The sequence below is a fragment of the Plectropomus leopardus genome, chromosome 15, assembly GCF_026936395.1.
Source record: "Plectropomus leopardus strain MGB_pleo_1.0 chromosome 15, ASM2693639v1, whole genome shotgun sequence".
NCBI lineage: Eukaryota > Metazoa > Chordata > Actinopteri > Perciformes > Serranidae > Plectropomus > Plectropomus leopardus.
In genome coordinates this window covers 25325686-25339048 of record NC_142190.1, presented here as the reverse complement: position 1 = coordinate 25339048, position 13363 = coordinate 25325686, and the positions used below count along the sequence as shown (strand labels likewise).

Below are 13363 nucleotides of genomic sequence, written 5' to 3'. Positions count from 1 at the left end.
TATACAAACTGTACTTTACCATGTGGGTTAAAAACATGTAATTTCCTGATCATATTAGCTCCTCTCAGGTCACCTTGAAGGAATAATTTACCTTTTGTTTATTTGTTGAATTTTGCGAAAACATCACTCTTTAAAACTCCTCTGCATAGGCCTATGAGTAGCATGCTGGGGTAAGCACATGCGTTTGAGCCATAAAATAATGGACTTGCCACTATGAGGTAACCAACTGGTTTGTGGAGTTCTGTTTTTTAGCCTTAAAGTTCAGCATTTTGGCTGCCACCATCTTACATTTTTTGGGGCTTGCACTGGATAAGAGGGTGGATATAACTACACAAACTAGCTAATGCTGGCTGCTAGCTTGGTTAGCATGGTGAATTTACAGCCATGGTTAACTATGATAATGATAACGCAAGTTTTTATTGGTGAAAAACAGGCTCAAAAACATCAAAACAAAATGAACTTACCAGAAAAACTGAATATCTTACTCCATAGAGGTTTTTTTCAGCACAAACAGAAGCTGAACAAGACTTTTTCATGAACTGAAAACACACTTAAATAGCAACAGCTACTCTGGGCTATGCCATGGTTACCTTACCTAGCCAAAGCTTTCGCTGTGGTAGCAACTTGTCACCGGACACTCAAACAGCCATGCCATTAATTAGTTGTAACTTTAACCCATAATAAAATGTAAATGGTTAAGGTCATAAGAAAGTTCTATTCAAAGACAAAAAAAAGGGTTTTTGTACCAGGCTGTAAACATGGTTGTTTCTGCTGGAAAGGTGGGAATTTTAACATGGGGGTCTGTGACTCGCCTCTGGAGAAAGACTCAAGTGCCCATACAAAGAACTGCAGTTCTTGGCACTGCTGCATTGGCTTCATTTTTCAGTCTAGGACCTTGGTTTTATCACTGTTAAGTTGGAGAAAGTTGCAGCAGAACCAGGATTTGATTTTCTGTAGGTAGTCAGAGAAGAAGGTGGGCGGGAGAGTGGAGTTTAGTTTGGTGGACAGGTGGAGCTGGGGGTCATCCGCATAGCAGTGAAAATGGATGTTAAATGTACAGAAGATATGGCCAGGAGGAAGAAGATAGATGATAAACAGAAGGGGCCTCAGGACTGAACCATGGGGAACACCGGTAATGACAAGAAATGGCTGGAATGTGAAGGTTTTGAGTTGAATGAACTGAGTGCGACCAGAGAGATAGGATTTGGAGCCAGATTCAAGTGCCCATGCAAAGAACTGCAGTTCTTGGCACTGCTGCATTGGCTTCATTTTTCTGTCCCAGATGTTGCCACTCAGTTTGAACTGTGCTTGTGCATTCCACTGAGCAAAGTTCAAACACATATGCTTACCCAGGTGTGCTAGGCAAAAGTCTACGTGTTTGGGAATTACTGAGAATATGACTGGATAAGTGAGACTTCGATGAGATTTGCACGAGCTGTGTGAAAGTTTGTAAACAGGATGTTTCCATATTATTTTGCTCTTCTTACATGTGGGCCCCTTTTACTCCATCAAGAATTTTCTCAATTTTTGGATTCTTCATTCACCATGGAGGCATGCGAGAATCTTCATCTTCATAAATTCAACATAACAAGGGGTGAGTAATTGATATGAAAATGATCATTTTGTTGGTGAAGTATTTCTTTAACAGAATAATGGTGCAGCATGATAAGTCGGGAGTGCACATAAAACACCTGTTAATGAGGCTTCATATGTTCCATTCAAGGGCACTGAGATATCTATAAAATAAGTAGTGAATAGTTTTAGTGAGAAAATACTTTATTTTTAGTTGGCCACTAGTTTACATTTTAATGAACCCAACAATATTTTATATCAACACACACTCAAAATCTCACACAGGGGCTCACCTTCCAGCAGTGGTAGCAAGGTGATGGCGGTGCTCAAACGTCCACTTCCCAAACTAACCAAGTGGGGGCGCTCTGCCTGGACTTTTAGGGACTTGCCCGTCTCAATCAGGTCTAAAGGTGTGCTCTTTCAACACAAAATCAATTAAAGAGCAATATTACATGACAAATACAGAGTTACTTTCTACACACAGCATTTTGATTTGACACATCTTAGCAGTCAGTTAAGAGGTCGTTAGCTTTGTACCAAATCTTCAAATTGAAAACTACATGTATGAACAGTTAAACAGCAAAGAATACATATTTAAATGGTCAGATCAGAAGTCCAATATATGTACTTGATTCTTCTTTTTTTTTAACAGTTGAACTCCCGTTTCTAATGTGAGCCTCATATATATAACCCAGATGTCTGTCTCCAACTGGAAGACTGAACATGGTAAGATTTTCATTTAAGATTTTTTTACTTTAATGTCAGACGTTAGAAATACAGAGGAATACAACAATTAGAGTCCATATTACTGAGACAGCTCATAGAAATGCCCATGTCTCTCTATATATAAAGATGAAGAAATAACACATACTACAATTATTTACGTAAAAAAAGGTAGATATGTCCATTTTTACAGCAAGCACTGATCGGTAGATTCCTTTTTTTGATTTTAGGCTGATTTATTGTTAAAATCTGATTTTTAAATCATTAAAACATTTAAAATCTGACATTGAGCAACAAACTGACTCAAAGCAGATAAATGACAGCAATTAAGTACATTTCTTGTGATTTAGCCGCCCGTTTGTATCAGCTTTTATGATTATCGACCCTGAAGTAAGAAATGACTCACCTGTAACACCTGGTGCGTCTGTCGCCCATGCTCCACTTTATTCCGGCTCATACGCTCCATGTCGGCTGGACTGTCAGAATTATCTGACACATTAGGATCCTGAAGCAAACACACACATACACAGAGAGAAGGGGAGAGAGAGAGAGAGAGAGAGAGAGAGAGAGCAGGGCATGAATGGGTACGCTGGGAATACTGCTACTACAGTTGTACTACAATGGGAACAGTGCTTTCCTTAGAAACCTCCTGCCCCACTTATAAGCCCATGTGACCAAAGCATTATACTGGGTAATTGTTTCAGCAGAACTAGCCGGACAAAATAATCCATAAAGAGTTTGTGTTGATTTATGCCTCAATCTAAGAGTGAATTTACTCAGTTAATCACAATAGTACTTTTGAGATGTAGCAGCAGCAGGTGTGAATGAGCTCTGCAGGCCCCTTACACTTTGGGGGGATCTGTACTCGATGAGTCACTTGTGACTCATATACAGATCTCACAAACACAAACACACACACACTCCGTGTTTGCAGACAGATGCTGCAGATTAGATCCAGCTGCCTGCTCATCGCCGCTCACATCAGACGAGAGGGAAACAGCACCAGACGGACCTCAAACAATCGCACACAGACACATAAGCAAGCCAGATGACTCACCATATTTTTCTGCTAAAACCTGGTATCCACGTCTTTTACTATCACCCACATGGGCTGCTAGTCCTGGCAACAATTTAGTATCAGCTCGACATTCCAGGCCAAACTGAAATAGTCAAAACTTCCGACAATCTTGTGTCTGTTTTGTCTACTAGTGAAAAAAATTACTGTATGGCGTGTTTGACATTTGATTTTGAAGATCACTTTAATGATGTGGCAATCTCCATATATGACAAACAAATAGATTAAAAATTTAGGGAATAAAGAAGGCTACGTTCAACAACGGCCTCTCTGAAACTCCACTGGAGGGATGAACACCATCTCTCCAAAAGATATACCCTCTTTTGGTGCTTTGATGGTGGCAGTGAAGACAGCAGTCAGTCTCTAATAACATATGATTAATATAGTTTACATATTCATCCAAACAGTAAATAGCAACTCTTGACCTGAATTTCTCATTTATTCTGCTCTTTCCTTTAATTCCCTCCCCTCTCTGTATTAGGCTTGGACAGTATCACATTATTATGGTATACCAGGGTATTTATTCAATATCGTTAAAACTCTTTAATGGGGAAGTGACCACACTGGCCCATGCGCACACTGTCACATGACTGTTGCATCAAAAACAAATGCTTGACCTCTTTGTCTCTCCATGCTGACATCACTAATCAATTCAAATTCTTGAAAAAAAAAATGCCAAAAACCATCCACAGCTGCCACGGTCCCAGTTTAGCCCCTGGCTGAGACAACAGGGCGTTCTATCTGCGTCTGATGTCACTCCAGACAAAGCCGCCGCGTGAAACCACACATATCTGACAATCACATCTAGTGTGCGAGTCTCAGAGGACCCAGTGACACGGAGAACAGACCGTCCCCTCTGTTCGCCGCTGACACTGGACCCCCTCACGCCTCTGCTGTCAGCCCACGGGCTGTCAACACTGGCCCTCTTTGAGCCACGCAGTCAGACACAGGAGGACGGGAGAGTGGGCAGGGTCAGTGTGTGTCTGGCTGTCTGACTCACACACACACACTCACACACACACACACACACACACACACACACACACACACACACATGTGCACACATATGCTCCTGCACCCACAAGCCTCAGTGATTTAACGTACACACCCAGGCCGGAGAATAGTTTTAGTGCTTGCAAATGCAGCTCCTTCCACTGTAACCTGTGATTATGGGGGCAGTTATGCCCTTCAGAGTTGCCATGAGCTTCTGAAAATAGACACCGCCGGCAGCCACGCAGTCTGGGCTGCTACTTTTAAAGAGAAATGATTTCTGCTCAGGGTGAACACTGACTGTTTAAATTCTACATTTAAAATGATAAATAAAATAAAAGAGGGTGTGTTTTTTTATAGAGGATGAGGCAGGAAACAATTAACAAACACAACAGTGCTGCAAACAGTCAACAGTTTACTCACTTTACAGACAGGCATGCAGCTCTTACCATTTCTCTACTCTTAAAGAGTCCAGACAGCAGCTAGATCCATGAGTCTGTGTGTAGTGTACTAATCCATAGAGCAGTGTCCACATTATTATTTACGTCTTGCTCCGAGCTTTCTTCATTCACTCACTGAGTTCCTCTGCTATTTCCCTCCTCCCAAACCCTTCTCCTCCCCATCCCGGTGCAGAGTTACAGAGGGGGACCCGCCACCGGCACTGCCCTTAAAATTATGCTGTTACATCTGACTGTTTTTTAAATTGGTTTCCTTTCTCTTTTTTTGGCAGACAAACTCTATGAGTGAAGACTTTCAACTCCAGTTTCAAAACACTCCATATTGAGAGAAACGTCGGGGTCAAAGTTCAGTTCCTCCTTGTCCCTGAGAGGTATTCACTCCTACAGGATTTCCATTGATTGAAAGATCAGATGGACCACACCTGGAGATCCGGCCCCTTCAATGCTGTGAGTCTCCTCAGAGTTGTCTATTAGTAAAACAGGTGTTAACAGTCAGATCCAGGGAGGAAATACAACATGGTGTAGGAGTATGAGATGGAAAAGACCTTGTGTCCTCTGACTTCCCCCTCCGAGCTCTGCGCCACTGATGTAACAAACGAGAGTGAAATGGGTATTTCCACTGCGGAAAAATGCTAAATAACACTTTATGATAATATGACTAAGCTCTTTGGATCATAATGCGTGCACTGTGCTCGGTACATTAGCGATGATGGGACAGAGAAAATACAATGTTCCACAGGAAGTGAGTGAACACATGTGAGCCATCTTTTCAGACGTCCCACAGGAACCATTTGGCCCGATACCGACAGAGAGAGTGGAGGAGAGTGGGAGAAACACTCCACTATTGATCTCTCATGGCTTTTCCCATGGTCAGAGGCCAGAGAGGAGACGGAGGAAATGAAGCAGATGATGAGTCACTAAGGAAAATAAAAACAAACAAATAGAGACAGCTAAGTAACCAGATGGACTTGAAGCAGAAGTCTAGTAGAGAGCATTGATGTTTTGAGTCATTCGCCCTCAGTGATGATGTGGAAGTTACAGCTGAGGGAGTGAAAAGTTGCTGAGTGTCCTTTAAATGGGGATTTGAAGTGTAGATTAGTCACTCCAGCTACAGCTAATACAATAATATAGCAGAGGGAGGGGCTAATTAAAGGCAACATCAATCTTTAACAAAATTATCAATAGCCATTATTACCAGTATCTAGTTTAGAAAAGTGTATTACTCACCAAATTCCAGTCGCATGGCTGTAAATATTGTGATTTATTGGATTATTAGCACAGGGATTTGAAAATATGTTGTTTGAGGCATTTTTATAGCAAAAGTGGTTTGAAGGAATTATTTTATTCTTGGGGTGAAGCTATAAAACTCACAAATGTTTCAAATTAAGTTTGAATAAAAAGGCTATGTAATATTTCACTCACATAAAACCATCCAGACTATGAGAGGAATGTTTTTATTTTGCCTTAGAGTTTAAACACATCAGTATGAATGTCCAGATGGATTACTGATCGATATTAATGTCAGTTTGCTTTCTGATCTTGACTCCTCGCCAGTGCTATGAGTTCATGCGACTCGGTTTTATGGTCTTGTTTGTGAGCTTGAATTATCTGTAGATATGCCTCAGCGTTCAAACAAGTTATGATTGCTGTAGGACGATGACAAAAGTTCAACCAGAGGATTTTCCAGCTGCAGTGTCAGTGTTTGTATTTTACTGACTGCACTGATACGACGGTTGTTTGAATCTTGTGTCCAGTGGGAGCTTCAGATTGTACAGTGTGTGTGTCCTGTATCAGGGGTGGAGCCAGAAATTGTAAACAATGCGGGGTCACTTAGCCCAAACCTAGGTGCATGCATGTTTTGATTCAGTTGGTTGCTGCTCTCGTTCAGTTTGTTTCATTCAAATATGTGAACATAGCTACGATGTGCCTTTTTTGACTGTTCTTATATCTTTTTTTTTTTTTTTTAAAAGCCCAAACGTAATGCGATCCAAGGGGCATTTACAGCAGCTATATGCACTATTTTTCAAGCCATTTGAAATAGTAGAATACCTAAAAAAAAATCATTACATCATTTCGGAAAAAGATAAAGAAGAAGATTGGGGCTTTTTAGAAAACATTTAGCATTGGACCCCCCACCATACCCCCTTTCCGTCTCTACCCTGCTGATACAGACTGTTCTGGCTAACCTGATTTGTGGAGCAGACATCTGTAGATCTCCGCAGGATGTCTACACATGACATTAGACAGGTGGAAGCATGCGGTCAGGTACAAAAATGCTTGAGTCGGATACAGTCAGAGGTAGATGCAGCTCACATTCCAGTCTGATGGGAAACAGCTTACACCTTCCTTCTCGCTTTAAATCAGGTAACGGGGACTTCCCTGCCCTAAACCCAGTCAGCACTTCCTCTCAGCTGTGCACAAATCCGGCCTCCTCCACTAAGATTGGCAGGCCAAAACATGCACTTTGGACTAAGCTGAACTTAACCATCTGAGTGCTGGAGCTTGTTGTGGTTGGGAGGAATGTTGCACGTGAGACTCGGTTCAGCACAAGAAAGACCCTCATCCTAAGGGAGGCGTCACGGAAGACTGATTCACAGATGGCTCATACAGATATTTTCCGTCTACAGTAAAAATTTTAGATAGCTGTCAGGACATCGTGGCGTCTCATTTTAACAACATTTCAGGAAAAATGCAAAACTTATCCTTATATTCTGCCGCAAATTTACAACGCACATACGTGATTATCCTGATTTGCTCTGCTTGATGTAACACCCACATTCTCATATATTGCAACAATCGTCACACAGCACAGAAAATACCAACTCTCATCATGTGGTCAGCCATATGCTGCTCTGATGAGGCTGGACCCCAGACGAACAAGAGGCATACATAAAAAGAACAACAGGAAGCTGCTTATATTCCCCCAAAAATATCCTTTGAGTCTCCCACAAAACAGATGCACTCCTTTGTAACATCTGTCCACTTGTCTCACATTACTCACCACACATAAGAAAAGTGTACATATTATTTAGAAGCATCAAGTTGTAATGATAAAGTTTATCTGACCTGTTTTCCTTGTCATAAAGAAAAGCATCACATTTGAAAGTTTCTGGCATTTTAAATCTAAAAATATACTCACTCAGGCACATGTGCACCTCACACTCCTGTTGGGGAAATACTTCATCAGCCTGTAATTCCACCAAAGTGCATTATTGGACGCGTGAGCCCTAAAGGCAGCCTGATCTCTCTCACACACATAAAAGTGCTCATGCACAGAGACAGCTGGGTTTGGCTCCTAAACTCTCTCTCTGAAACCAAATGACTTTCACCTGCTCTGTAGGGTTAGGGTTGGGGTTAGAAATCTGCATGCACAAAGTCAGTAATTAAAGATAAAAATATTTAGGCTATGTAATGAATGCATGTGAAGTCTGTCACACAATGAGTAAGAGATAACTGGGTCACATTGAGCTGCAAACCATGAGTCTAAACTGCCACAATAGCCCCATTATCTCTTTCTCTCTCCCCTACTTGTTCTGTCTCTCATTACTACACACCATCAAGCGAACATTTTTGTTTCTCATTACCAGAGCTGGCTAGGAGCATCCTGTCATCTGTGGGACGATTCAGTCCAAAGATTAAAAACATAACAGACGTGGCATCTTCCCAACTCCTCATGAGAAAAGTCTCCCAGTTCTCTCCTGGAGGATGGAAATATGCTGTCAGTTCTTCACTGCTGCCGGGACTGTTTCAAGGTGAAACACTCAGTGCATCCATATACATCTTTCTGCCGGGTCCACCCCTCTTTCCGGCCCTTTTTCTCTCCCCACTTTTTCTTTTTTCCCCTTCATTTGGATCTAAAATTCCTCTGTGATTCCTACAAGGCAGATCCAGATTTTCTCACATGTACAGACTGTGCCTGGTCACTACCCAGTGAAATCTTTCCCTTTAGTGTCCTCGAACCAGCTTTAGGTAATACTTGTTCCATTCATTATCCTGCTGAGCTGCAATGAACAAAACATGGAAAAAGTTTCAGGATGAGATCACTGCAAACTTGTAAAGGATTAGATTGCCTTTGTTTGTACTTTGTGAAGAGAACAAGTGACATTTCCCGGACATACTTTCTCTCAAGTCAACCGTTTCTGTGACTTTTCTGCTTCATGCATAGTTTCTGACATATCACTGTTTATATTGTCACAAACAGCTGAGAGGAGCTGGTAAATTTAGAGCCTTTGACGGAGCGCCAGTCAGTAAATTATAGTTATCACAGCCAATGGACGTCCAAGTTTTTCCTCCCAGGCTGGAATTTTGAGCCCGGCCGTCGGTGTTGGACACGTTGTCAAGGCCCGAGTAATTGGTTCAGCCTGTCCTGGGCTCGGCTCAGACTCGGTGCGTCACGCTGCTTTTGCCACTAATAAAACAGTGGAAGCAGACAGAAATATCTGCAGGCTGTCCTCCTGCGGAAAGGTTATGGGTGCATTTTTAGCTGCACATGTCTGAGATGTAATGGCAAAACGAGTAATCTGCCGCTGATGACATTAAAATCACCATGTCTCCTAGGAATCCCATGCGTAGAGTTAGTGAGTGTGACAGTTGGAAGGACTGATGGATAGATCAAGATATTTGAATGTTTTAATATCACTTTGATGTGATTTTCATTCAAGCAGTCTTTTTGTGGTATTATCGTGAGGTGCATGTGTTAAATATCTGTTGAAACAATATGTAAAGTGAGCTGTCTTCGGTTGTTATTAACTGGAAACACACGAGCATCAACATGTCACACATATCCCAAATTTTCATGCATGAAACAATTGACCCCTAGTGGCAAAGTCAGTGAAGTGCATTTTGGACTCAGGTCATGAAATTCATACGATATATTGAACTTTGTCTGTGATTATTTCTACGGGCTACAATTTGTAGCACAAACATTTTTTTTAATTAATTGATAAATTTGTTGCATTTAGTTTGTTGCTGTTACACCAGAAACCAAAAGCTGACGGGTCAAAGTTACCCACTGAAATAAGTTTTATTTTATTGTTCAATGTGTGTATGTGACAGTATTTTGGGCTGATTTTCAGTTGAACCTGAAAACATATTTTGGAAGAAAATTTTACTTAATTTATATGCAAAAATCCTATTCTCTTCAGCAATGGACAACATGTCATCAATTTGCTTATTGTTTTAGCCAAATTTTAAATTCATTAAATAGAAATATTAATGAAACTACCTGCACTCCAAAAAAGATCCAAATCAACTGAATATCCAGAAACTATATTTATAATGTTCTTAATTATCTATTAAAAATTCTTACAGAAAAAAAAGAAAAACAATGTATTGTACTTTCTTAAGGTCACTTAAACTTTTTTGTTTGTTTTTGGATTTTCTTCAGGTAGTTGTAATGTTTTACTAATTTCCTGCAATTTATTGGGCTGTTTCTTGTAAAGACACTCATTGCCCTCCCATGTTTTTGAAAGAAATCAAGCCAGTTTGCTCAGTTTGCTCGGTATCAGTTGAAGTATGGTGAAAGGTTATAGAATCAGCAGATCTGAAACCTGCAAAAATGGACTCTTTGCCTACTTGGGGCAGCAAAAGTTAGACTGCATCATGGATTATTGCAGTGAAGAATGGGTACATTTAGTCATGCAGTTGTATTGCTCTTTTCTGGCATGCTGTATCAGTTGCATTTGGGACTCTTGGATGTGTTTGTAGTCTGATTACTGTGCTGTGTTGCTGTCCAGCAAGGTGTCAGAGGCCGTGATTTTCTGTTATGCAACCTGGTGTGTATTGTGAGGGAGCTTCAATGGTTGAGATCATTTTCCAGTGATTATAATTTGCCAGCTGACATTTTGAGGGATTGTGACACCTGGATAATTATACTACACCACAAAATACTTAAACTTCTTATCTTAATACACTACCAAAAATGATTCACATGATTTACTGGAACTGGACTGATGGTGTTTGTCTCATGTAACAGAAATGTGCTTGCTTGATTGTTTTATTGCCTATTTTCTAACATATACAGTATATCATAAATGTTGATGGTGGAGTTGATAAGTAGAGGGCATACTTAAGAATGAAATGGCATTCATTCATTCATTCATTCAGAATTTACATGCCTGCTGTGTCAGAGCTACAGGTGTCCCTGTGCTCATGCTTTATGAAGTGGCTGCAGTTGTTTGTTTCTCTATATGTTATGAGGAAACACCTGGAGCTTTGAGCAGAAAGAACCGTTACTGTGTCATGCATGCTTTAAGCAAACAGATGCACAGGCACTGAATTAAGCACAGTTTCACAGAAGTAAACTGTTTTGATGGGTAATATCCCACAATGTTCAAATCCACTTGCCCTAAATCTAAAAGTGGTTTTATACATCAACGTACACACAGCTGTCTGTTTCTTAGGTACACTGCAGCTGTTGCAGTCTAATACAGTAGTGCTGCATAGAATCCTACCTTCTTAATGGAAATGTTCAGTAGTCATTTTAGAGGTGGTGATTAAACATTATGATCATTTTGTAGGCTGTAGTTTGTGGTGCCTCACATATTCAGTTCAACTGGGATAAGCAAAATGTTACTGCACCACAGCTTTCAAAATGACCATTAATCAACACCAGGGCTTCAACAAAAGCTAAACACCATGGCCTGCTTAAAGGTAAGGCAAAGGCAATGTGAGAGTGTATGGTTTGCCTCAAGTTTGGAAATTAGCACCAGCCATCAGCCAAATGCTGGTATTTTGTTCAAGTGGCTGCTAGATTTGCTTCACTCATCATCTATTGAGTGGCTGGTAGATTTTGGAATCCATCAGCCTCAGTGGCAGGTGGACTAAAAGTTGATTTCCAACACTTAAAGAAGCTCAACTCTTACTATGCTTTTTTTTCTGAGCAAAATATGAATTGCAGTGTGTCAAGTGTGTGCAGAGTGTGTACTGGAGAATTTGTTCACATTTAATTTAATGGCTGAAGATGGACAAATTAAAGCCCATCTTACACAAAAGCTGCACAGTCATGCTAGGAGGAACCAGATGAGCATTGACCTGCAGGCTGTGATGCAGATTCAAGTTAAAGAACCTGCAGTGCATGTTTTTAAATGACCCTGGTATACATTGTTTACATAGACACGTTAACGCTGTTATTACTTACACCACCGTGGCACCGCTCATTTAACTATGGTAACTTTTCACATGGATCTAGCTTCTTTTAAGTTGTTTATGTAGCTATTGAGTTTTTGTTAAGAGTATTTATTTTTGTCGTTAATGTATAAGCTGCAGAGTCCCCCCTCTGGGAACAAAAGGTGTGTATAAAGGATCCTATTTCATCAGCGGGTGCCATGATTTGTTTCTCCTAGACCAGTAATGGCCTGCAAGACTAGCAATGTTAACTGTGAACCCTAGTTTGTTATTCAAAGAACTTAAAAACCTCACAACTAATGTTTTTTGTTGTTTTTAAGTGCAGGGTGCTATGGTCTGCCATGATTTGGTGAACAATGACTGGCTAAACTCATCAAAAATGGTAGCAGACTCTTTATAAAACTAGCAAGTAACGTTAGCTCTGGCTGCGGTTAGCTTACAACAAATGGTGCTGACCACTTTTACAAAACAAGCGTTTATTAAATAAAAAAGAGAAATTAAACACGACAGCAACAAACAAGGACATTTGCTCTTTCGATGAGGGGTGGGTGGCCCTTAAAAGGGCCGTTGGGGTGAAAGTTATTAGCCAGCAAGCTAATACTCCTGAGACTGAGAGGAGGCCTTCTTTCCCGCCTTGCCGGAGCTCGGCGCGGACTGGCCGGTCTTCTTGGGCAGTAGGACGGCCTGGATGTTGGGCAGGACACCGCCCTGGGCAATGGTCACCCCGCCGAGGAGTTTGTTCAGCTCCTCGTCGTTGCGGACAGCCAGCTGGAGGTGGCGGGGGATGATACGGGTCTTCTTGTTGTCTCTGGCGGCGTTTCCAGCCAACTCCAGGATCTCAGCGGTGAGGTACTCCAGGACGGCAGCCAGGTACACAGGGGCTCCGGCGCCGACCCTCTCAGCGTAGTTACCCTTACGGAGGAGACGGTGGACACGGCCCACTGGGAACTGCAGACCAGCACGGGAACTGCGAGTCTTAGCCTTGGCGCGGGCCTTTCCTCCGGTTTTTCCTCTTCCAGACATTTTCGGTTGTCGCGTTTATTTTCTGAGTAGAGATGCTGTGGTCGTTATAGGCAACTGATGTGGCGATTGGTACTGCACAACCAGGATATAAACCCCCAGCTTTGTCCCGCCCTACAACGTGATTGGCTTTTGTGATGAAACTAGCCAATTATGACTGGCTTTCAGAGGTCAAAGGGTACAGGAAGTCAGTGACTATTGGTTTATCTGCTCTGGCTTCAAACCAATCACAATGGGTCTTACAGGAGAAACAACAGCGATTGGCTGTTGTTTTCCAGCCCTTTGTGACTGGCTCATGTGTAAAGCTGCGGATAAAGAAGACCAATCGAGTAGCTTCCCTCCTGCTAAAGGTTTTTGGCGCTTTTTTGAATTGTGCAGGAAAAGTAAGACAAATGTAATG

General features: G+C 41.5%; 2 protein-coding genes and 1 long non-coding RNA gene across 9 annotated transcripts in view; 1 reads left to right on the top strand and 2 right to left on the bottom strand.

The window, feature by feature from the left end:
- Window positions 1-8619, bottom strand: part of LOC121953028 (pleckstrin homology-like domain family B member 1) — a 37210-nt gene extending 28591 nt beyond the window's left edge. For 5 of the 7 annotated variants that reach the window (XM_088088629.1, XM_042499943.2, XM_042499948.2 and 2 more), the window contains exons 1-3: window positions 4810-5129; window positions 2702-2800; window positions 1866-1989 (exon numbers count right to left, since the gene is read on the bottom strand). In XM_088088629.1, the coding sequence (XP_087944755.1) occupies window positions 1866-1989; window positions 2702-2800; window positions 4810-4812 (226 nt within the window). In that variant the 5' untranslated portion in view covers window positions 4813-5129. Of the gene's footprint in view, window positions 1-1865; window positions 1990-2701; window positions 2801-4809; window positions 5130-7957; window positions 8176-8402 lie in introns of those variants that run through there. The other 2 variants (XM_042499944.2, XM_042499945.2) reach the window with 2 other exon arrangements.
- The window catches only part of LOC121952942 (uncharacterized), a 28220-nt gene that overhangs the window by 2764 nt on the left and 12093 nt on the right, over window positions 1-13363 (top strand). The window contains exons 3-5 of the long non-coding RNA XR_006106470.2: window positions 1514-1594; window positions 2225-2298; window positions 5091-5265. This is a non-coding gene — a long non-coding RNA (uncharacterized LOC121952942). The remainder of the gene's footprint in view (window positions 1-1513; window positions 1595-2224; window positions 2299-5090; window positions 5266-13363) is intronic.
- Window positions 12403-13069, bottom strand: h2ax (H2A.X variant histone). The gene has a single exon (XM_042499951.2). It carries the CDS (start codon window positions 12964-12966, stop codon window positions 12538-12540), a length of 429 nt encoding a protein of 142 aa, XP_042355885.1. The 5' UTR covers window positions 12967-13069; the 3' UTR covers window positions 12403-12537.

What these genes read in the sequence shown, in the direction of transcription:
- h2ax (XM_042499951.2), bottom strand. Translation starts at nt 12,966, where the DNA reads ATGTCTGGAAGAGGAAAAACCGGAGGAAAGGCCCGCGCCAAGGCTAAG.